Here is a 25,969-nt window from a genome sequence, read left to right on the forward strand (position 1 = left end):
TGCTGGATTTGTTGGCGTTTCAAAGCTGACTGTTCAACGTGTCTACAAGCAGTGGTGTAATATACGTGGTCACGAAAGACGCCGTCAGAATTGTGGTCGGAAAAAGATCCTGCATAAAAGTGACCGGAGACGCGTTTCACGACTTTTCAATCAAAATCGCTTCCAAACTAGACAGGAATTACTTCAGTTACTAAATGAAGACCCATCCGTCTTTTAGTGAGAAAAAATTGCGAATGGAGCTGCATGCAATGAACATATGAAGTCGAACATCTCGTAAAAGGTCATTGCTCGCACTTGCACATAAAGCTGCGCGACTTCAGTGGGCTAGAAGTCACCGAACATGGGCAGTTGCTGACTGGCAGAATGTAATATGGTCTGAAGAATCACGTTTTTGCATTTATTCAAAAGAAGCACGTCTGCAAGTGCAACGCAGACCAGATGAAGCATTTCATCCTGACTGTGTGCAAGCATAGGTTCAAGCCGGAGGTGGGTCTGTCATGACTTGGGGGTCTTTTTCTTATTATGGATTGGGCTCCTAACTGAGGGGGCCACTAACATGATCCAACATATTTATTTGAAAGTTCTGGACAATTAGGAGTTGCCTTTCAGTCACCCTCTTCATGTAAAGTGCGTTGTTGATACCCCTATTTTTCAAGATGACAACAGCAAAGTTCATGGGGAAGGAAGTATATGTGACTGGTTTTATGAACACTCAGACACTCAATTACATCTCAGCTGGCCAGCAAAATCACCTGACTTAAACCCCATTGAAAATTTGAGCGACATGTTGGAACAATGGGTAAAACACCAAAATCAGCATTCTCACAATTTGGTGAATTTGCGCGATCAAATCCTCAACGAGGGTCTTAAACTAGATTTGACGTACTTGCAAAACCTTGTGGGCTCACTTCCTAACCGAATCCAGGCGGTCATCAAATCTAAAGACGGTGTTACACGTTATTAAATTATCTTTTTCATGATTTCTCTAAGGGTGACTAATTTTTTGTCCGGTGAGCTTATAATGGATATTATGTTAAATGGATATAATGAATGTTTAAAATTTTTCTAAAATTCATATAGAGTTTTTCTAAATATTCTAATTCATAGAGTATTTAGAAAACTGATGAATATATGAATTTTATAGTTTTATATAATATTTCTATATGATTAGAAATATTATAGTTTTATATAACATTTCTAATCATATTGAGTTTCTCTAAAACTCATATAATAATTGGAAATGAATATAATGAACGCTTAAAATAATGAATGTTAAAATGATGGTTATGCTAAAAAATGAATATAATGAATTTTTTAAAATTTCTCTATAACTCATATTACTAGCAAATAATTGGAAATGGATATAATGAACGAATATAATAAAAAGCTCATTGTGAAACTAGTTGCATCAAGGAAAAGAAAAATTCAAGTCAATTTTTTAAATCCAGATTTCAGCTGGATAATTTAGTTTGATTTTTTGTCTAAATCAAAATGAATTTTAAAACTTTTGTAAATTTGTATAGCTTCATAATTCTCGTTTTTTACGTCATTCCAGTTAGTAACAGACTTGATATGTAACGGGAGTTCGATATTAACAATTTATTTATATTCTTATTAAACTACTGAGCACAAACCTAACAAGATTCTATTTCTAGCTGTCTCAATACTTAAGAGGAGGCCATACCGCAAAGAAAACTTTCCTCTCAAAGTCTCTTTCTCCTTCATTACTAATTTAAATAATAATAAAAGTGAGTTCAGACAAACGTATAGCAAGTCATGAAGTCTCAATTGCTGAAGAAAATACTTCAAATTATTAAAATGCAAGCAAATAATTAGAAGAGAACTTCTCTGTTGTGTAATCCTATATTATCATCTCATAATTAATTTACATTTGTATATTTTAAAATTTTCTTTTCAGTATTTGAAACTTCCTGGCTTACTCAAGGTTTGTCTGAACTCACTTTTTCTACACTTTAAATTAGTAATGAAAGAGAAAAAGAATTAGCGACAAAAATGTTCTTCTGTGGTATGGCGTCCTCGTAATGTTTGATATAGATTTTATTAAGTATGGTGTTTTATAACATTATGACCTTACAAGAAAATAAGAATTGTCAAAGTCTTCATTTTTTATCTTTGCATAATAAATAAAAAATTTAAATACAAAAGAAAAAAAATTCACTTTATTTCATTATTCTCAATTGAGAATAAAAAAATTGAAGGCATTTTTTTCCACTTTGATGTATGAGAAAAGTATCTGTTGAATATAAATCTAAAGAAAAGATGAATTTCTTTTGAAAATTTCAACAGAAAAGAAAACCAAAATCTTTTACGTCCCAAAGAAAAAAATCTTTCAACAAGAAATCTGTGACAATGTTGCTACAGGGAAGTTTAACACAAAAATTTGTTTCCACATTATTTAACTTGCTATCAATAATCTTTCTCTAAAAAGCTTAAATTGCACATTACCTATATAATCAAAGTGGTATTTAAAATACCATTCTTAAGAGTATGTAATTACAGGATGCTTTCTAGTAAAATAATAAGCAAATTCAATATTAGTAAAAGATATGACAAACAATTGTTTGACATAGAAAAATTGCCTAAAAGAATTATTTTCAATTTCAAAATGTAAATTAACTCTTTATTTATTTGCTTCTTTAAATTCTCAAATTGCTCATAATTTTGATACTGACAAATGCAAAATTTAGGCCAGTTAGTTGTCTAACCAATTTATATCTAGATGAACAATGTAGGCAATTCATTATAAAAAAGAGTAGTAATTTTAAAAATATTATAATGTATATCTCAAATAAATTAAATTCATAACATATCAAAGTTGTCTTAAATACCATTATTGTAGAAACGATACACCAACTAAACAAAACATATTTTCCTTATTTCAAGTATTTTTTGTTACCTTTACTAACAAAATATATTTTTTCTGTTATTTGCAAACTATTATTTGTAAGATCATTTTATAAACTTGACATGCTATCAATATTTAATAATTTAATACATAGTTGTTAACGAACTTCGATGTAGTAGTTAGAAGAAAATATATGCAAATACATAACTTATGAGCAATATAAAATTGATTTTTTTAGGTATATATCTAATGATTGTATAAAAGAAAAAGTATTATGAATACCAATCAGTCTCAAATATATTTATATCTTTGAATGTTATTAGTAGAGTTTAATTTCTTTTGATAATTGCAGTAATAATTAAAGTAAGTTAAATGCTGAAATTAGTTTTGAAAGCAAAGTTTTTCATTTTAATGAAAAAATTCTACAAATTTTCTGAACAAATTATTACTTTCATTTTTAACTAAAAAATAATTAAATTTTAATCATATGCTAATAGAAATCTAACAGCATATCTCAGACTTTAAAAAGATGTGTGTTAAGACAAAGTCGGTAAAGTTTGAAATTGTAACAATCTGTTTCTGTGGGTGATGTTAAGATTTAGGCATGCAATGCATTGTCACGCTAACATCGAGATATTTTGATGCATTCCGATGCTTTGGTATGATAAATGTTTTATATTTAGTACTGTGTAAATTCCCAATTAGCAAGTTGCATTTTTAAAAAAAAATAAAGTTGCATTTTTTTAATAATTACTTCTCAATACTTACAAGGGAAACTAGGGAAGTGTGACTCGCCAATTTTGAAATAAACTATTGGGATGTATGCCTTATGAGGAATAATTTTAGGGGGCAGCATTCGTTTCGGCCCATAGAAGGTCCTGTGAGAGATAAAAAATAATTCAATATATTAAAAAATCGGTATTTATTACTTCAATGCAGACTATTAGTTATTGTAATTATCTCATACTCCAATTAATTTTGTGGTACTTTAGCATACTATATAATGCATATTTATTGTCAAAATTGATTTCAAAAATTTTATATATCTGTAGTTTTTCAGAAAAACATGCTAGGTTAATTTTAAAGAAAAAAATTGACATCAAATTTTTTTAATTTATTTTCCTTAAAAATTTTTCAAAATTAGTTGGAGTATGTAATTGCAAATCAATTAATTAATTTATAATTATTAATTAATTTGCTAATTAATTTAACAATTAGCAAATTAATTATTTAAACAATTAATTACAAATTAATTGGAGTATGAGACAATTACAGTGACTAATAGTCTGCATTGAAGTAATAAAATATCGATTTTTCTATATATAGAATAATTTTTATCTCTCACAGGACCTTCTTTGGGCCGAAACGAATGTTGCCCCCCAAAATTATTCCTCATAAGGCAGACATCCCACTAGTTTATTTCAAAATTGGCGAGTCACACTTCCCTAGTTTCCCTTGTTAGAGAAGTGGATGTCTGCAGAATAGTGGTTAAAAAACATTAAAAGGTTGGATTATAAAAAAACCAACAGGATTTACACACACAAATTAAAAGAAAACTCTTCCATAACTAAGAAATTCAACAACACTTTGATTCTCAATTACATTCAGATTCATCATGTCAGCAAAACAATGATTTGCGACGTAAAAAAGATGGGGAAAGATAACGATCCTCGCCACAGCTATCACTGCACACTTACGGAGGAAAATACTCTTTGCACGAGCTTGCAGATATCGATGTACTATTAGGAAGACTGTTCAACTTCACGAGAGTAGATATCAATGACACATCGGGAAACACGGTGCACCTCTCAGTAAATCACAATTTCTGATACTCCCAAAAATGCCAATTCAAACATCAGATCAGCGATGATCGCATAAAATCAATATTTTCCGATGCATCGATTTATCCCTCAGCCCTACTGTTTACTTAGGGAGATTTTCTCAATAAAAACAAATATTTATTTCAAGTTATAGCAAGACATCATAATGCATACTTTATGGATGAACATTATAAATTTTTATATTTAATTAAAATTGATAAATAAATCTAAAGAAACAAGTTTGCATCTTTAGTGAGAGATTGAATCAAATGAAAAGTAAATGTACCATGATCATCAATGTCCTATAATTCTATTGTCCATATCTTAGACTTTAAAAAGATGAGTGTTATGAAAAGTTGGTAAAGTTTGAAATTTTAACAATTCTGTTTACTTCAGGTGAAATTCTTATTTTGTCAATGTAAGCATTTAAGAATGAAAACAATAACACAAATATTTATTTCAAGTAATAGCAAGACATCATAATGCATACTTTACCAGCAATGTATGAGATATGAATGACCATTATAAATTTTTATAAGTAAATAACATTGATAAAAAAATTCAACAAAACAAGTTTGTATATTTCGTGAGAGAATGAATCAAATGATGACTAAATACATGCAAAGTTACATGATCATAAATGTCCTATATTTCCAATACTATAGACAGAACTTAAAACTTTTCCTCGATGACTGAAAGTATAAAATGATGGTCTGTTTCCTGCTGATTCAAAAGACCTAAATTGGAATAAATAATTAAATAGAAGCATTTTGAAAAATACGTAAAAAAATTACAACTGTTAAGCATCAGAAATAAAAAAGAGACAGTAATTGAGCAATCTAAATACTACAGCAAAATACTTCACATTCAATTTAATAATTAAATACCAAACGCCTTGAGCATACACTCCATCAGAAAAAAACTATGAATGCAACATGCTTCAAAACAATGAAGATATCACTTAGTTTATAATTTAAATATAAAGGGATAAAAGTTTTACAAATTAAACTACAGCTAATAATTTCAGTAAGAAACTCAAGCTAATAGGGTATAATATGAAAAAAAGCACAAAAACTTAAATTATTCTCCCTAAAAACGTGATTCTAATCATAAAATCCGCTTACTTCTACTGGGAACAGGGCTGGATTACCCATTAGGCCATGGCCTAGTGCCACCTTAAAATGGATTTTTTGAAAAAAAATTAAGAAAAACAATGATTTTTCAAAATGTTATGATTATTTTTTAGTTCTAATTTAATAAAATAAAGTAAAATTTATTTTATTATTTATTTTAATTTTAAATATGCTTTCTTAAATGAAAAGATATATAAATACTTTTATATTTGAATAAATGAAAAATATGTGAGAAAAAAATTTAATCTAAGGACCCAAAAAATTTGAAGGGCCTAGGGCCCCGCGTAGGCTTAATCTGGCCTTGACTGGGAACAACACCGTGGAAAAGTGAGGCGTGTCAGGTCATCCAATTTTAGATTTCTTTCAACAGAGCGCTTATTATTTCGACATTCAGGCCCCTATGGCAGAGCTTTTACAGGCTTTCTGCGACATTCCTCTCCACTACTAATATCTTTCTGCTACATACTTTTAATAACAAATACACATGTTACTAATTTAAAGTAACAAAAGCATCAAATTTAAAAAAAAATTCTTGTGAATAAAATAGAATAATTTTTTTAATTGAATATGTAAAATTTTTCTATTCTAATATTATATGCGATGTTCTCACATTTTGTAGGGAGAAAATACACTAATTATTTCTTTTTTCCTATTTTGTTTATCTTCATCACATTGAAAAAAAAGAATTAAAAATAATCATGAAATCAATAGCTGTAATTACCGAAAGTAGATCAAAGGCGAAATCACGCGAATAGGAATCCACAAAAAGAAGCTACCAAATGTGTGTTTTCATTTTGAGATTCAGTTGTTGTAATAAATAATATCGCATTAAAAATATAGGATTTTAAAAACTATGCGGCATCACTAAAACTAGTAATTATTGCATAAAAAAATTTAACGAAAATTTCTGCGCAGAAAACCAAATTTTTTACATCTTTATTCTTTATTATTCTCAAATGAGAATAGAAAAATCATAAGCATTTTTTCCTCGCTCCGATGCCCAAGAAAGGTATCTTTTGAAAATAATTATGAAGAAATGAGAAAATCTTAGAAAAATTTCTGCCCAAAAGAAAATCAAATTTTTTTACAGGGTGGCCACTCAAATCAGATTTCAAATTTCCCTGATATTTCCAGGTAAAAATCTTGAAATTTCCAGGTCCGTTTTTTTTCTTCTTTTTCTTATACATGTGTACTAGAAAAGTGTCTATATTATAAAATATTTTATTCAAAAAGTCATTTTTTTAAACATATCTTGAAAAAAAAATTATTTTGACAAGATTTTGTTTTTTAATGCTTTGGTACAACATTAATTTTTTAAAAATTAAGAAACGTGAAGAAAATAATATGTTTAGCTTGTAGAATATATTGTTTTTAATAAATAAAATTTTTTTAATGTGTTACTTTAAGTAGTATTTGCTCAAAGTGTACCTACAAAATGGTAAAAACAGAAAGACCAATAAAATCTTGGATAAGTATTGCTTAATATATTTTCATTAAGCAAAGGAAAATGGTTTTAGGTGATTATATATCAATAAACTTTTATAATTACTGAGGCTCCCAAAAGTGTTTGTTCATTTATAACTTTTATTGAAATCAGAAATAAAAATTCATTAATTAAAATGGGTATTTGATAATAAGATGTATAATCTATTCTAAGCAAAACTGCATGGAATATTTTAAAAACAAAGCAAAAGTTAATTTTTAAGATATCAATAATCAAATAGTAACAAAAATTTTACCCCACGAAAGTCATCGTACAGTTAAATGCCTTCAAGTTTCAGAATTAAAATTATCATCCACTGCTTTTACTTTTTTTATTTAATTATTTTTCATCTAATTTATTTATTCATTTGCAATTTTGTATAAAACTGGTGATAGGAAAATCATATATTTCAATTTTTGCTCGCTAACTCATTAATATTTTATCATTTAAAAACGGCCCGTGGTCCTAATAAAATAATAGACCAAATTTGATTATTTGTCATCATAAGAGGTAAATCAGTAATGAATATGTTAAATTAGTTTATTGTGTCCTATTGCACTGTGCAATACGTGATAAAATGCTTAAAAGGAGGACTTCAGAGATTAAAATTATAAAATTTGTGGAAAAATTCTTAAATTCGCAATAGAGTGTTGTAAAAATTTCTGTAAAATTTTTAAAAAAATATTCTGAACAAATTTTTCCCGACAAAAAAATAAATAAATAAATAAACTAGTTGCATGTAATTACAAACTTATAAAAGCCATTGTAGATGCAAAAGGAAACTCTACTAAATGTTAATTTAACGAAAAATTAGAATATTTACTAATAGACAGCGCTTGTTTTTTTTTTTTTTTTTTTTTTTTTTTGAAAGTGTAGGAGGACTTTTGTGGGACAAAGTTTTTGTCACTTTTTGAAGATTATTTCAATATAAAGCTGTACTGTACTGCATTATACTGTATTTTATCTTACCAGTGCTTTTTGTAAAATTCATTGATTATATTTTCTTCAAACCAATATCCCAAGACAAATTTTTAAATAATGTTGTTTTGAATTAGTATTATTACTTTCAGAGATTCAGAATATAAAAATAAATGTTACAAATGTAAAATCGTCTAATTTTTGTTTCCATACTGTAGAGAAAAAAAAAATTATAAAATTCCTTAAATTTTATATTTTTTTTCCTTATTTGAAATTAAAACATTTAAAGAATTCCAATCTAAACACACAGTTTTTTAGTTTATCATAGTTAATTGTTTTTGTTTTAACAACAAGAATCTTGTACAGCTCAGAACTAAAACCCTAAAGTTTCGTTTTCCTTCTTCCGACTAAACACATACGAATAAAAAAAATTATATTGTATGTTTATACATCATTTAATATGTTTCCTACATGTTTCATAGTTTTTGTCAGCTTTTTAGGGAAAAAGGAGGAATAGTTTTGGAAATATCATCTCTGGAATGCAAGCAACATTTAAGAACTTTCGATATTCTGATAACTATACAATTCGAATTTTGAATTAAAAAGTCAAATATTTATTAACAAGCAGTAAAATTAAATATTAATATATAGTTAGTTCTAAAAAAATATTTTTTTAAAATTAAAATATGATATAAAAAGTAAAAATGAAATAGAAAAAATTAGCATTGATGCAACAATTGTAACAATTCATCGACAAACATTGCTGTTAGCGATTGTAAAAAAATGTATGATTGGTTGGTTTGCTGAGAAAAAATAATTTACAGATTTCATTGAATGGGAGTACAAAAGCTTTCAGAAAAAGAGTGCAATATAAAATCTATTATTATTAAATTATAACCAACTAATTTTTGGAGATTCTTATAAAGTTAAAAATACAAAAACATTTTGACTCATTTTGTTAAAATGGGAAAAAATTACCACCAAAGCATTGGAACAAACTTGAGCCATAAATAGCTCAAGTTTGCCCACGGACAGAATCTAAAAACAGAAGCAAATAACCTAACCCCTTCTACCACGCCCATCACAATCTTTGCGCCTCCTAAATAGCGCAGTCCCATAGTCTCCATAGAGATCAAAGGTTTCTACTTTTGTTTCGCAACCATGGGAGAATTTTATGGGGCATTCTAGTTTAACAGGGTTATAATGGAGCAAACATTGATACAAGCAAAGTATAGCTAAGTTGATAACATTTTAACTGTTTGGAGATACATTTCCGTCTAAAAAGTGTGGGTATAATGGATGAAATAATTTAAATTAAGAAAATTAGTAAATAAATTATATTAGTGAAATTAAAAAAATATCCAAGAAAAAATTTCCAGCTTTTCTTTAAAATTCCCTGATTTTTCCAGGATTTTTCCAGTATAAAAAAAATTCCCTGATAATTCCATGTTTTCAAGGTTTTCCAGGTGGGTGGCCACCCTGTTTTACTTCATAAAGGAAAAGTCTTTCTGCAAGAACTCTGTATCCCTCTGCGATAATGTCATCGTGTCGCCAAGATTCTGCCAAAGGGATTCAGGCCATATAAATCTTAGATAAAATAAGACTTAATGCTCTATATTGTAAGTAAAAGTTTAAATGTAGTTGTGACATTAAGTCACAATCTAATTTTAAAAAAAAAATCCTTTTTTTAAAATCTAGATCCAATGTAAGTAAATCCTGATCCAATTCAAGTCTCGCCCCTTTATCTTTAATGCAATTGGGACACTCTCCCCCAGTGATTCCTTTCGCATTCTAGCCGTACCCTTTTTCCAGGAATAACACCTGGCTCGCGGTATCTTTCATCTCCATGTGAAAGCGGTGAGTGAGAAAATATTCTTAACCGCAACACTTGCAAAATAATAAATATATCACCTCAACTTGTAAATTTTAGGTAATTTAACTTTAGTTTTCAGTAAGTAAGTAATTCAACTTCTACTATCCAGCATTTTAGTATAAATATCTGAGCGCATAACGCTCATCAGCATTCGATACTTGGTCATCCTCTCAACTCTCCGCCTAATGGAGTTATATTTTTTTTATTTCCTCTCCTCGCTGAGGTGGGAAATTTTTTTGAGATGGCGTACCATCTGCCGCCATGTTTGCTGATTGATTCTTTCTGGCGAAGATGATTTTTTTCTACAACGTTTTAGTTTTCATTCAAGTCCTACACTCTTTGTTTTATATAAGAATTTACTGCTACCCGAATAGAATAGTTTTTGGATTTTATTATTGCAATATTAGAAAATTTTGCTGACTAATTTTCAACAACCATGTGCACGTTTTGAATGAGGTAAAGCTGTTGCATCTCTCTTGAGCTTATCTGCTGACCAAATGCTGTCATAGTTAGAGCTACGAATCATGATTTTTCTCTTCGATGAAGTACAGTACCCATAACCCTGATCTGATGTCTCTGGCAAAGATCTAATTCCCATCCACTCCTGTGTTTGGTTCAGTCTGAGTTGAAACCACGAAAATTTCCCAGTCACTCCTAACTACCACACTCTCCATCAGAGGTGCTGCATGTGATTTTTTTGATGTCGCCATTGAGTTGATATGAAATAAAACGAACAGTATTCATCCTAACAAGTGACTCTTTTTTCAGTGAACTCTTAGTTTTCTTTAGATTTAGAAATGTGACCTCTCTCCATCAGCTACATAAGAGGTATGTGTTTTTTTTGATTCAGTGTTGGGTTAATTAACGCCTATTAATATGTACTTCCACTGTTAGATCATGTGCCATATCTACAGTTTAATTTTGTTAGGCTGTTCTTTACAATTCATTTTTAGTTCTTGCTAAATTTAAAATTCGTTTTAATTTATATTCATTATACCCAAATAGAAACGGTGCAGTAGTTTTTCCTAAATACTGTGACAAAAAATTTGAATCAATAATCAAAACTTTTACTGCATGTACGAATATATTAATCTCTTTCATAAAATTTTTATGAAACTAATAGTCTACTTATTTAAGTAAACAAGCATTTAAAGTGGTTATAAACAATCATTGTTAACAAGTATTTAAATGACAGCAAAAGTAAAATCTTAAATTTGTAAATATGTTATCATTACAAATTTCAATGATAAAAAAAAAATTTAATATACACACTTTTTGTTACTTTAATGTTAAGATATAATTCTGCCAATTTCCTCATCACGTCTAGTTTTTACATGGAATAATATATGAAAAATGGTTTGCGGTGGGTGAGAAATCAAGCAGATTCTTTCTTTAGCTGATTTTAAGATTAACTGATAAAAAAACAAAACAAAATTATCTTAAATATATAATAATGAGAAAATGTCAAGCTGTACTCATTCATAAAAATGTAAAATAAAGTTTAAAGAAACTTTAACTAGAACTTTATACATACATATGTATAAGTTAAAAATATAGAGAAAACATGGAAAATATTAAAGATCAATTTAAAGAGATTAAAAAGTGATTCGCTACTCGCTTTATAGATTTCATTTTGTGTTTTGTTCTGATTTTTCTTTACATTTTATTTTCTGTTTTTTTTTTATGTGATATATTTTTTACTTTATGTGTGTTCAATTTTGTTTCAATTTTTTTAGTGCTCCTCAGACTATTGTTTTGATATATTTTGCTTTGGCTATATTGATACAATGTTACAAAGCACTCCTTTTTGCAGACATGATCCTGTGAGCTGATGAAGAGATTATATCTTTTTATTTTTCTGGTTTTTTAATATACATTTTTTAAAATTTTTTATTTAAATATTTTATTTTAACAACTTTTCTTCTACTCTTTTCATTAATCTTTAATATTTTTCATGTTTTCTCTATATTTTTGACTTATTTCATGAATTCTACATATTTCCAGCTTATGTATAGTAAATAAAACTTATTAATTTTCGTTGTTTTTCTCTTTATCCTTTTCGTCTTTATAGTGATATAAATATATATGAAAAAAGTTCTTACTTGTTTTCTAATTCAGTTGTAGCTCGAATTTCTTTGAAATCGCCAGCAATTACTGTTACACCCCAAGCAGTTAGAATAAGACTAAACAAAGTTTGAGCAATTATCTACAAGGAAAATTTATAAAAAAAGTGTCAGACATGATATATTACTATATCAGAACAATACTAGATATATTTCTAAAGGCTTTCTCTCCTATACAACAAAAATTCTACATGAACTTAAACTCTAGTTAAAAAATTGAGGCTTAGAGTTAAATATAAATAAAGGATTATCTAATAACAATTTAAAGTTAAGCCAAAAAGCTAAATGAAATTTTTCTGACACAGTACAGTAAAACATACTTAAAAAGAAATGTAGCACTAGTATGTCAGATAGACAAAACTTATATAGTGTTAATGTACTGGTTTTGTAAATTTGATGTTCTCTAAAAGCAACTAAGTTTTATGTTTTTCGAGGAAGATGTTTCCTGTGGAAGAGAAAACAAAAGATGCGCAATTTTCCTAGCAAAATTTTTACCTCGGCCTCCAACTGGGTTCAAAATTGGCTCGATATGAATCCTATAAGAACATGCACTGATGGACCAATATTGGGGTGTGTAGATTTTTTAACATCGGTCCTAGAATGGCCTATATTGGCTAAATAATGGATATAAAATATCAGGTGAATCTGAAAATTCTATACAGGATAGATATTGGTTGTAAAATATCGGGTGAATCAGATAATTCTATATGGCCAATATTGGAGAAAAAAAAAGTACTTTGAACCCTTACTGGGCTAAGATTCATGAATATTGACCCAATGAGGTACCAAGTTATTTTACTGGTAGGGTTATAAATGCGCATAATTCATTTAACCATTTAAAATAAAAAATAGGTATGTAAGAGTACAGTACAAAATTGGAAAAATATTACTTAAGATAGACACTTTCTTATATACACAACTTATTTAAAGTTTTGCTATGATTTCACATGTCTTCTTTAGGTAAACAGGTTTTCTATGTTAAGGTATAAGGCGCCTCAGTGATCTTTTTTCTTTTTAATTAGTTTACAACATTTTATCAGTTAATATTGAGTACTCAATGTTTTATTCGCTTAGCTCAGTATTCGTTAGCTAATTATGGCTTTCCAACTACAATTAAGTCCCGTGGCAACATTGTTGCAGATCATTACTGAGTTCTTGCAGAAAGAATTTTCCTTTGGGAAGTAAAAAAACTGTTTTTTTTTCTATAGAAATTTTCAGAAGATTTTATCTTGTCTTCAAAATTATATTCAAAAGATGCCCTTCTCACGTATAGGTGTGGAAAAAAATGCTTGTGATTTTTCTATCCTCAATTTAGAAAAATAAAGTAAAAAATTTAGCTTTCTGCAGAATTTTCATTCTATTTTTTTCATGCAGTTATTACTATTGATTTCCCTTGTTATTTTTAATACATTATTTCTCATAACAACTGAATCTTGAAATGAAAACATGGATTTAGTAATCACTTTTTGAAGAGTCAGATTCACGTGATTTTGCCGTCTAATCTTTTTTCTGGTAGTTACTGCTACGGATTTCACGTTATTTTTTTTATTTTTTTTTTTTTTAAATATGATGATTTACAAAGCACGAAAAAGGAAATAACTAATGTGTTCCCCCCTACAAAATGCGAAAATATTGCCCATAATATTAGAACAGAAAATTATTACATAATCAATTAAAAAAATTACTTTATTTTATCCAAAATTTTTTATTTTATTTTGAAGTTGGTGCTTCTGTTACTTTAAATTAGTGACATGCATATTTGTTATTATTAAAATTATCTTGCAGAAAGATATTAGTTCAGGAGAGGTACATCGAAGAAAGCCCGAAAAAATTCTGCCACAAGGCAATTAACTTAAATAAAATTACAAGTAGAAACAATTTAAAGAATATAAAATTCTAAAGGTTTGACATCTTATATTTTAATTACAACTAGTTTGGGAAAAATAAGCTTAAGAAAATCTTTGACCTGAAGAGTTAAATAGCTAATACAAAAAAAAATTTAGCTTATTATAAAAATGATCAATGAATGGTTTATTTCATTTTAAGCATTTATTCAATACATAATAACTTATACAACTAGGTACATACAGCCAATACCGTCTTAGACTAATCCGAAACTTTCAATGTAACAAATATTTTCCGAATCCTCAAATGAATCACCATAGAAACAATGAATTAAAAATACCGATATTACGGAATTGGTAATCTGATTTAACGAAGGTGAAAATGAGCAATAATTCTTATTTTCTCTCATGAGCAAAACACTTTTCCATTCGTCAAAAGTACACAATGAATTCAAATATTTTTGCATCTTCAAAATAAAAAGTTTCAGATATGAAAATGACATGTGAAAAAAGACGAATCACTCAGAACCACCCTGAAATGACTAAATCCCAACCAATTCATGCTTGAAGAAGTAAAAATGCATGTGGCTTTTCAAAGGAGTGATTTCCGGTTCAGTTGTTTAAAAACGTGCATAATTTGGAGAAGTTCGTAAATTCTAATGGTTCTAAATCATTTGTACAGAAGAAAATTACAGATTACATAATTTCTGATAGGTAAGTGATAATAAATCCATTGTTCCTTGTAATCTGTTTTTGTAAGCTTTTAAAACATTTATTTGATATTTCCTACATGTAGAGTACAAATAGATCAAAACTGTAATTAAATGCAATATTTATTATTTTTTATGTAAAAAATTCCATTGTAACAAAATAATTTTGGCTTATGTTGAAATTCCAAATGTCAGTATAACAGAATTTTCGTTTTTGCATAGTGATTTCTTCGGTCCCTAGAAATCCGCTAAAATAGGATTTGATTGCATAAGTAAATTCTAATGGTTCTAAATCATTTGTACAGAAGAAAATTACAGATTACATAATTTCTGATAGGTAAGTGATAATAAATCCATTGTTCCTTGTAATCTGTTTTTGTAAGCTTTTAAAACATTTATTTGATATTTCCTACATGTAGAGTACAAATAGATCAAAACTGTAATTAAATGCAATATTTATTATTTTTTATGTAAAAAATTCCATTGTAACAAAATAATTTTGGCTTATGTTGAAATTCCAAATGTCAGTATAACAGAATTTTCGTTTTTGCATAGTGATTTCTTCGGTCCCTAGAAATCCGCTAAAATAGGATTTGATTGCATAAGTATTTATTTACTTATACAGATGCACAGCAGTAATTAAATTAAAAAAATTATATTTAATTAAACAATTTTATGAAATGTTAAAATTAAATATTTTTTCATTTGATAAACTAAAATATTTATGTGTAAATATTAGAAAATTAAATTATCAAAATTTAATTTAACTATTAAATTTAATTTAATTATATTTTAGATGTTAAAAAAATCCTTTTTCTAAAATTTTCTTTTCTTGGCAACTTATCAATTGAAGTTGTTCACTGTTTGAATTTTGTCAGTTAAAATTATATAAAAATTTGCATGCTAAACAATTTATGTTATTAAATAAAATAATGAATTATTTTTAAAAGTTATATTTTTCTTATTATTATCTTTGGTTAAACAGGGTTGCCACTCAAATCAGTAAAAAAAATTCCCTGTGTTTTCCCTGTATAAATTATACACAATATATTAAGAGGAAACAGAATTACTGCGCTGTTGTGTGAGTTACATTGGGCTAACTATACTAGTTTTAATTGCTGGAAAAACTTAGAGAAAAAAAGGAGCAGCAGTACAAACTTAAATAATGCTCCAGAATAGTAAATTAAATAGTTTAGTATAGCGCAAATATCATTTTTAAATATCCAATAGATTATGCATGGAGTAGTCACCATTTTTTAAAGAAAAAAAAAATCAAAATTCCCTGCCTTTTCCATTTATTTTAGGTGATTTTTCAATTCCCCATATTTTACAGGTTTTCCCTGTGTAGTGGAAGCCCAGTTAAATGAGTTTTATAATCGTGAGAAAATTCTCTTAATATGAGGTAAAATGGTTCAAAAGTTATGTCTAAATTTGTGCACTTTCAAATAAAGGGGTCTAAAATTTTCTACTGAACTTTGTACTGAGACCATACTTCCAGATTTTGAGACCTAATATGTTAAGGATTAAGAATTAAAATACAGTGGAAAGTCGCGTGTCCGGAATCGGTGGGACTTCTGGAAGTCCGGATATTAGACTTTTCCTTATCCTTTTAAGCTTTGTTTACCTCCCAAGGTAAACAAAGCTTAAAACGATCTAATAAACAATCTGAATCTAAGAAGCAAAAAATAAACATTATTTTTCGGGGAATAATGTTTCAGTATTAAAATATCTAATCAAACAAAAACAAAATATTAGAAAAAAATTAATTATTGCTTAAAATATAGAAAACGAAAAAAAATTGACAGTTATGAAAATATTAATTTTTTCTCCGCTATTTTGAACTAGAACGTTTCAAGCAAGAAGGGGAAATTCCCATTGTTCATTAAGGTGGGTAGGTGGAGGAGAAAAATTCATTTCCTCCTCCTTTGTCATTCAAGTTGAGGGCGGGAAAGTGACAAATACTTATCTTCTCTCCCATCATTGGCTATCAATCAAGCATAAAGGCACGGCATGCTGATTGGGTTTTCCTTATTTTTTCTTGTGTGACTGAAAGTGACTCCCCCTTCACGTTAACGTTTGCTGCGTTTACCCTTTTTCACAGTATTTCTTTTTTCCCTAACACTCTAATAAAAAGGTTCCAGGAAATGCCTCTTTTACTAGCCAGCTGCATAGGAAAGAAGGGGGAGGGGACTCAGTTGCTCTCTTTTGAAAATAAATCTCCCTCCTCTCCTGCATTCCAGAGGAGGAGTGTCACTAACGGTCACTCAACGGTCTTGGTAGATCTTCTCTTCCTCTTTTCGTTGTTTTACGGGTTCAATGCATAAATCACTAGAAGCTAGAAAAGGAAAAAATGTGTCAAAAGACCTCTTTTTTTTAAAAATTAAGAGAGTGGAAGATGAAGAGATGTTTGTTTATTTTGATTGTTAAAAAGTGTCCGGGAAATCAACCCTTCCGGAAAAGGGACGTCCGGATATGGGACGTTACACTGTACACCATAAAGCTATGTTTTTTTTATAGAAAAGGTACATCTTGTGTAAGATTTTATAATTAAAATATCCTCAGTGCAAATTAATTATTTTAGATTAGCCACATGATCAATTACGGATGCATCTTAATACCGAAGAAGGAAAAGACTTCTCTCATGCACTTTAGATCTTCGTTTTACACCACGTTTAGAGCATTTACTAGTCTCTGCATTGGGAAAACCGCTATTCAAGCAAATGTTCTAACGAAACTCTAGTACCTTCCCTTTATATCGAGGACCCGCAAGCCATAACACTACTTACGTACACTGGGAAGGCAGAATTCTGCCCCATAGCCGGCACACTGATTTTAGTCACCCTTCTAGGACAGGACGTCTGTTGGGCAAGACGAGGACATAACCAATTACGCCCAACTGTACAGTAGTGTAGATATATGATATTGAGGCACATGGGGTACATCGTGTCCAAAAAGAAGAAAATAGATTTTTAAATAAAATAATACGAAATCATCAGCTAGCCATAATATTTAAAGTGGAATTTAATATTTAAGGAAAGTTACATAACAATTAGTTAATTAGTAATAAACATTAAAATGATAAAGTACGGCACATCCACAGCGGCATTCACTAAACCATATGTATTGCAGACTACGAGGGAAGAAGAGTTTTTTCTCCCTGCATTCCAGGGTTGCCTCAGTCAAGTCCTCCGCCAATTGGCGGTCTTATCATAAGAGCTACTGCCCATTTGGCGGTGCCGCCGCAATATGATAGTTACACATAAGAAAAAACTTACATCAACAGGAAGATAATCAAATCCCAGCTCAATGAGACGCAAATAGGAGCGATCTGAAAAACGAAAAAGTTGCTTCAAGAACAAAAATTGTATACATATTAATCGTAGAAAATTAAGAGTTCGTAAATTTTTGCAATACAGGCAATGAATTAAAAATGTGTATAATCAGGGATGAGTTTGGTAAAAAGCCGAAAATTGTTTGAATTTTTATCTCTATGTGAGATTGTTAAATCACATGAATACGGGAAATCACATGAATTCCAATGGGAGATTTTCTAAACCGCTTGAACACAAATCGAGATATGTAGTTTTAAATCGTGTGGATACGACTCGAGATGAATAATTTTAAACTGTGGGAATATCATTGGAGATATGTAATTTTAAATTGCATGAATATGAATCGAGACGTGAAATTTTAAATCACGTGGATAAGACTTTGTATAATTTTAAATCATGTGAATACAAAATGCGATATGTAATTCAAAATTGCATGAATACGAACAAGATGCGCAATTTTAAATTTCATGGATACGACTCAAGATGTATAATTTTAAATCGTGTGAATACGAATAGAGATTAATAGTTTTAAATCAAGTGAATACGAATGCGATGTATAATTTTAAATTGCATAAAAATTTGATTGCGATATGATTTTTCAACCCAGTAAATGCAATTTTGAATCGCATTTGCATAGGTACGAAAATGCGTAAAAAAATAATTATTTTTTAGAAGTTCGAAGAAAAGCGAAAATTTCTTAGAAAAAGCGGAATTTGTTTTTTTAAACATTGAATTTTTTAAAAAAAGAAGAGAATTGTCCCAAAAAAATTCATCCTTGTATAATTCAAAGTTTTCTTTATTTATTTCAAAAAATACTTTAGACTGTTATTTTCTAATTAAAATGTAAAAAAAGTAATAAAAATTAAAGTTAGTTATCTTAGCAAACACTAAAAGTTTAAAGGTTTGCTATAGAAACACAAGACATCAGTAGTGTCACATTTACACATAATGTAATAATGTTTCTAATTTTACCAAAGCCTTTAATTTTTTCTTTAAACGTTATTCCTTTTTTTCAATTTAGCAATTTTTTAACTTTCTTGTTGACCTTTCTCATGGTCAATGCGGTCATCGCACTTCCTGTGGGGAAAGTCAACCAACCCCTCTATTCACGCCTTTCTTTTTCTTCTTTTAATTTTAGGGGGGCTAACTAACCAATCTCCTCTAAATTTCAAACTCTCTGCCTCTTTAAATTTAGTTGGCCGTAATTTTTCTGGTCCTATACCAGTTAAGGAATTTTTAAGTCACTTTTAAGAGGATTCTCTTTTTGTGCTTCTTTCTTGCAGGTTATCTCTTTTTTCATTCTCCGCGATGCGGACTTCGGTCCGTATCGAGGGGATCGTTTTTTTACATTTTTTTTCTTAACCTTTTTTTCTTTAAAAATTTAAATCCTTGATTGTAGTCAATTTCTATAAATCATACATCTACATTTCATCTTTTTTTTAAACATTAAAGATCCTCTTAAATTAAGCTTTCTTTCTATAAATGTCTTTTCAATAGTCAAGTTTTTTTGTCAGCTTTCCTTTTTTTATGCATGACGCCTTCTTTGTTTTAATTCTCTCGTCACCCATTTCCTTTTTTTTAAAAGATTTTTGTGTCACAAAGATTTGTTGGAACTTATTGTTTGTTTTTACGAAATAAGGTGTTTTACAATAATAATGTCTTACGAAATGATTACGAAAATAAATGTTCAGCTGAATGGAAAAATTGGTGTGATTTTCTTTAGTCTATATGTTCTCATTGTTGTTACCCCCTTTTCTTCCAGTGTGTGGCGAGTACTTCTTTTATTTGTTAAGGGAATTTGTAATTTTCTTATTCGAAATATATATTTAATATGTTTGTATTTGGATATAGCATGTCATTATCGTATTTATCTTTAATTATTAATTTATCTCAGTTTCATCACTATTCTAAATTTGGTGATACTAATTTATCCAAACCTCACTCCTTGTGACCCTTTGAACCTATTGGGTTATAGTTATCCCACGATAGCATTGTACTTCCACTTTCATTAACGATCACGTTCCCCTTAATTATTTACCTCTTACATAAGTATAAGATAGTATAAGATAGCCATGTATAAGATAGCCATGAAATTGAAATATAATATGCACTTAATTCAGTAGAAAGATTATTTGTATGCAAATTTTATAAATAAAATGTCGTAGGTGATGTAAGTGTGCGTAAACCTTGTGGATCGGCGCGCGTAGCTCAAAGCTGTGATAAAAGGATGAAGAGCACCGTAGTTAAAGACATTCGCTGCAAGTGTAAGTGATTTGTTTTGTGAAACATGCTTTCAAGAAATCATTTAGACGACTTTACTCGAGGAAGAATGATTGGGAAGCTTGAGGAGGGGCGAAGTGTGACCAGTGTCGCCGAAGAGTTCGGGATCAACAAAAGTGTTGTTTCTCGTGCTTGGAATGCCTTTAAAACTACTGGTACAGCTGTTCGGAAGGTTGGTGGTGGCCGTCCAAGGAAAACAACACCAAGAGATTACCGTTACATTGTTCTCCAGGCAAAAAGAAACCGTTTTCAGTCAGCGAGCGCCATATCTCAGCAACTGTGCACAGCCACAGGACGACAAGTATCAAGATTTACAGTGGCCAGAAGCCTCCACAAAAGGTGGCTTATTTGCTAGACGTCCTGTAGATCGTTTTCACAGATGAGAGTCGTTTTAGTGCTACAAGCGATTCTCAACGTCAGTTGATCTGGAGAGAGGTTGCAGCTCGATTTCATCCCAATAACATCGCGGAAAGAGATCGTTACGGTGGTCCTGGAGTTGTCGTCTGGAGTGGCATTATGTTGGCCGGGGGACTGAGAGTCAGATCTTCGACCGAGGTTCTGTATCAGGAGACCGCTACTGCAATGAGGTAATCCTACCCCATGCGTGTGTGTTCCGAGAGGCCATTGAACCAGACTTAATTTTTATGGCTGACAATGCCCGGCCACACCGTATTGCTAATGTTCAAGAGCTACTGGGAAGTGAAGATATCACACGAATGGATTGGCCAGCTTACTCTCCAGATCTAAGTCCCATAGAGCATGTGTGAGATGCATTAGGGAGACGTCTTGCGACACGACAGTATCCACCTGGTAACACCCATCAGCTGAAAGATGCGTTAAAGGAGGAATGGAGACATTTACCCCAAGAACTCCTGGATAATCTAGCATGGAGAGACGATGCCCAGCAACAATTACAGTATGGGGAAGGCATATCCCATACTAGGGAACATCTGCCAGCTGTACTTACGCTTCTTCAGGCAATCATGTGTAACGCCACTATAAGTCAAATAAAGCCTTTTTCTGTTGCATACCCTACTTTAAGCTTTATATTCATTTCTGCGCCATTATTCTTTTACCATCGTTTAAGTACAAAATAATGTACCTCATATTCAAATTTCATGTCAATCGGATGATTTCTTGTAGAGTTATGACAAAAAACGCACTTGTTGCTTAAGTTTTGCACACCAGTGTAGTAATATCAGGGTTGGGTTTTTGACGTCAAAAGTGGTTTTTGATATGACAAGGGTATAATACTGGTTTAAACCGTCAAGAAAATATATAGAAGGAATAGAATATATATTGCCAAGAAAATATATAAACTTCAAAACTACCAACAGATGCCATGCATTATATTGAAATTTAATTATACTATGGTAATCAGCAGGTTTTAAAATATTTTTTAATAAAAGATTTAAAATCTCAGAAATTTATATTCAAATGCATGTGCAGAAAAATTTTGCACAAAATTTTTTTAAATATATATATTTTTAAAAAAAAATTTTTTTTGTTGATACATATAACTAATATTTATAAGGAACTTACAAGTTATGTTGTATAAATACAAACTTGATACAAGTGCATAAAATTTTTTTTAATGTTATACCGAATATCTTTATTATCCAGTATGTTAATTTGAATTTAAAAGTAGTTATATTTGTGAATAATGATAAATATAATTCATATTGTTTATTATATTTATTTATAATTATTACACTTATCATTTTAAAACAATTTTTACCTCTTAATTTCTTTTTCTCCACTTGTATTAAGAATACAAATTATGCATATCTTGAAAGCAAGAAGTAATTGTTCAATAGCTGAATATTTAGATATTCAACAAAACTATATAGTATTCAGCAAAATGAAATTCACAAGTATTTGGATAAACTAAATTTTCAGCATAGTAAATGAATATACTGTAAATCGACACTAACTACTCTGTGTATTTAACAGAAAGCACTTAAATTTGTATTGTCTTATGTTAAAAAGATTATTAAGAAGATTTAAAAGAATATTAAAAAGATTTTTCTTTAAAAGATGTCTAATGTACAAAACTGCTAATGTTTATCTTTAAAAATGTCTAATTTTTAGTATAATCTATACTATACACTAAATTTGGTTATAAATAAATTTCTTAATAATATCACTGCAGATTTTCAATAACACATGAAAATGAATACGTAATATTACAAAAGATGTGAGCTCTCAAAAGTACAAGATTTTGGTTACTATTCAAAATATAAGTGTTTCTTCAAAATTTTAAATTTATTTTTTCTAGAACATATTTAGAAACACTATCCTATATAAAAAAATGTATAAATTTTATGTATTAATTAAATTTCACATATAAATATAGGTTTTTGACATTTTCAACATTTTTCACAGTGAGGTTTTTGACGTGACGGTTTAAACCATGGTTTAAACCGTCAAAAACTGTCACATGCCAAAAACCTGCCAACCCTGAGTAATATATATTGAATTGTAAGTTCTACATATTTTTAGTTCCTTTTAATTTCAAAATACAAACTTTCAGAGCCATCGATCAATTAGTTTCAGAGTTATCAAATTTTAAAAAAGTCAGTTAGCTTAAAATTTCATTTATCTCGAATTATTCAACTGATTTCATTAAAATTTTGTATTTCGCAATTTAAAATTACATTCCATAAAATTATATAAAATTTTGTATATCTTGCTACTTTATTTTATTTAATCCGTCGTTGAACAACCGACCCAATTTTCGAGTTTACGACTGCTAATGTTCAACTTCGTAGCCTTGTAATTTTGAACCAATCCAGAAGACAAGGAAACTCCTGGATAAGTACCCCTAGAGGTATTGATTTGTTATGGGAACATGGAGGACTTTGCGACTCGACAGATTTAACGTGCATCAGTCGCCATTTACTACACGGGGATTTCAAAAATCAGGATTCAGAATTTTTCCAGCGCATATTGTAAATATAAATATAAAAAATATTAAATATTTTATAACTATTTAAAACTATATTTTTTGCACGGCATTACCTTCGGAAAAACGAATTTTTGCAATTGTATGAAATTTTTTTCGTATGAAATTTGACCCCTAAAATATAGTAGTTTCAATCTAGAAATATTGTTTTATTAGTTTTTTCAGGAACGCGCTTGAAAGTTAGGACCCTTTAATATTCATTTTAGTTTTTGCGTATTTCACTATATCCCAATTTTTTTCAAGCGAATTCAAAAAGTTTTGCATACAATTCCAATCAGATCATTCAATTCCTATTCATTTCTCTAAAGATAATTTCATGCGAAATGAAATTTTTAGTAAACATTTATTATTACTTTATTTAAGTCGAGTAACTTAAGAAATGTAAGGTGCACAATTTTTTCATCATTTGCAATTTTAAATGCCAAAATACAAAATTTAAGCAAAATCGGTCAAATAAGTCCTGAGAAATAAAAATAAAAACTCATATTTTTCGAAATTTGGTCCCCTAACTTCTTAATTTTTAGTGTCCATTTTTTGTGACCCAAAATTCATAACTATGAAAGCAAAAGCAAATTTAAATCGTAGAGGAAAGAATGTTTCGCATTGACATGTGGTAAACAATAATCAATTAACTGTGTGAAAGGTTATTCATTGCAGGCGTATGTCAATATGCAAAAAGCTTCTGCAGGGCGAAACAGAAATCTTGGTAGAAAGTGTGCTTTCAGCTTTGCAGAGAAACGAATACATAGGCAGACAAACAACAGCCATGTATGGCAATTTTTTTTAAAAATGTAAATTAGTTAATATTCGCTTCTCCGAGGCAAATTTAAAATTTGTAGATTGAAAAATAATTACAAGTTTAAGCTATATTGTTTGAATCTTATATTTTAAGCCGATGGACGTACTATTTTTCTCAAATGGAGAAATTAGCATTTTGCCGGACATAGATGTTCACTTTAAAAGCATCTTCGAAAAGAAAAGGGAATCGCAAGGAGAAATTTTAAAAGTCTCTTTGTATTTATTTACAATATATATTAACATCGAATCCCCTGATTAAAATAGCCCTTTTTTTGTCCATAAAATTATACTATGTAACAATTAAAAAAAAAAATTCGAATTTTACAATTTTATGGGCATAACCATTTCGAAGTTCGTTCAAAACGGGACATGATATCTTTAGATGGAATACGTGGATGCAAAAAAAAAAAAAAAAATACTTAAAACTTTATTTGCAAAACATTTAAATGATTTAAAAGCCAATCGATGCATATAAAAATAAAATTTTATATCAAAATGTTTTGTTAAATGTGCATGAAATTTCAAATTTTTATTAACGAAGAATTTTTGCGTTATGAGAGTAAGAACCGTAGACATTTTTTGAAATTGCGGTTACTGCTACAACTTTTTTTTTTTTTAACAAAATACATCGATAACAGAAAAAAAAATTTGATTTAAATTTACATTAAATGGAATCTGCACATTTTGGTATCAATATTAGTGATTTTAGAAACACAATTGAAAAAAATGTAAAGTATAAAATTCGTTTTAATTTAAATATTTTGAATTAATTTGTTTGAGCCCCCCTGTCCGGGGAGACTCAATCCCTTATCGGGTAGAGTCTGGCGCCACCCTTGCTTCAGAGGGAGGAATGAGGACTTGAATACTTTCGCTCCGAGGAAAATTAAATTACTCAAAATATTTTAACTTGTGCAAAAAAAAAAAAAAAAAAGTCGAAATTAGAGGAAAAAATGGAAAAATCTGAAAAAAAGAGGAAATCCGCGGAATAATCACATCCCTGCTTATTAAAATTTAGTCCTTTCATAATCTGCGGCTGAATAATCGCAATGTGTTGGCAACTTCCGGGCAGCATGAAACTTTAAAAAAAAAAAAAAAAACATCACAGAAAGGGACCAACTCGAAAGGTATAATTCGTCCGGCAAGCATCTACACATTTCGTTAAAAAATTTGCAAGTTTAAAATCTACTTGGCACCTTGGCGATTACAGATCACAACACGGAAATATCCCCAATTTAGTTAAAGTACTAAATACATTAATTAAAATATACAGAAAATTGAAACTTTCATAAAGAAAAGAAAATTATTGAATTATAATTGAATAATTTTTTTTTACGAATGCAGATTCATTATTTTAAGATTGCTATTTTGTTGTACTTTTGTTCCAGATACATTAATGATGACTTTATGCAACTAATTGAATTTCTTTTTCCTTTGATAAGTACTACCAAAACTTTGTCGAAAATTTCAATATTACTTACGTTGCGCAGCTGAAAAACCAGAATGGATAAGTGATAAAAGTCCAATAACAATAGCAATTCTTCCTATACTACTCTTCATCGTAAAGAAATCAACAAATTAAATATATATACACTGAAATAAATGTAAAAATTTTCGAAATTCAGTATTTTAAGACTTCATCGGCCATTATCGTGATTTATTTACATTTATTTATAACTACTTAATCAATGCATCAATAATTATTGGTTAATTTGAGAGACCTCCCTTCATCAATCAATCAATAAAACGCTTTTACGATCCGGATCATCACTCAAATGCGAATCAGTCGAACGAGAGCATTCAAGGGGTCGTAAGGCCTCAGACGCC

General features: G+C 29.4%; 1 protein-coding gene across 1 annotated transcript; it reads right to left on the minus strand.

The window, feature by feature from the left end:
* Positions 1-5,119: 5,119 nt before the first annotated feature.
* EMC5 (ER membrane protein complex subunit 5) lies at positions 5,120-25,958 on the minus strand. Its single transcript, XM_016053702.5, has 4 exons — positions 25,624-25,958; positions 18,046-18,098; positions 12,196-12,299; positions 5,120-5,423 (listed from the first exon to the last, which is right to left on the minus strand). The coding sequence occupies exons 1-4, from the start codon at positions 25,700-25,702 to the stop codon at positions 5,321-5,323; spliced, it is 339 nt and encodes a 112-aa protein (XP_015909188.1). The 5' UTR covers positions 25,703-25,958; the 3' UTR covers positions 5,120-5,320.
* Between the last annotated feature and the right edge of the window lie 11 nt (positions 25,959-25,969).

Source organism: Parasteatoda tepidariorum, chromosome 12 (assembly GCF_982258835.1).
Source record: "Parasteatoda tepidariorum strain Cologne lab strain chromosome 12, Ptep-v5.0, whole genome shotgun sequence".
NCBI classification, from domain to species: Eukaryota; Metazoa; Arthropoda; class Arachnida; order Araneae; family Theridiidae; genus Parasteatoda; species Parasteatoda tepidariorum.

What these genes read in the sequence shown, in the direction of transcription:
- EMC5 (XM_016053702.5), bottom strand. Translation starts at nt 25,702, where the DNA reads ATGAAGAGTAGTATAGGAAGAATTGCTATTGTTATTGGACTTTTATCA. An exon ending in TGGTTTTTCAGCTGCGCAAC is followed by an intron (nt 18,099 to 25,623) that starts GTAAGTAATATT and finishes TTCGTTTTTCAG; the next exon opens with ATCGCTCCTATTTGCGTCTC. An exon ending in TTGATTATCTTCCTGTTGAT is followed by an intron (nt 12,300 to 18,045) that starts GTAAGTTTTTTC and finishes TTTTCCTTGTAG; the next exon opens with ATAATTGCTCAAACTTTGTT.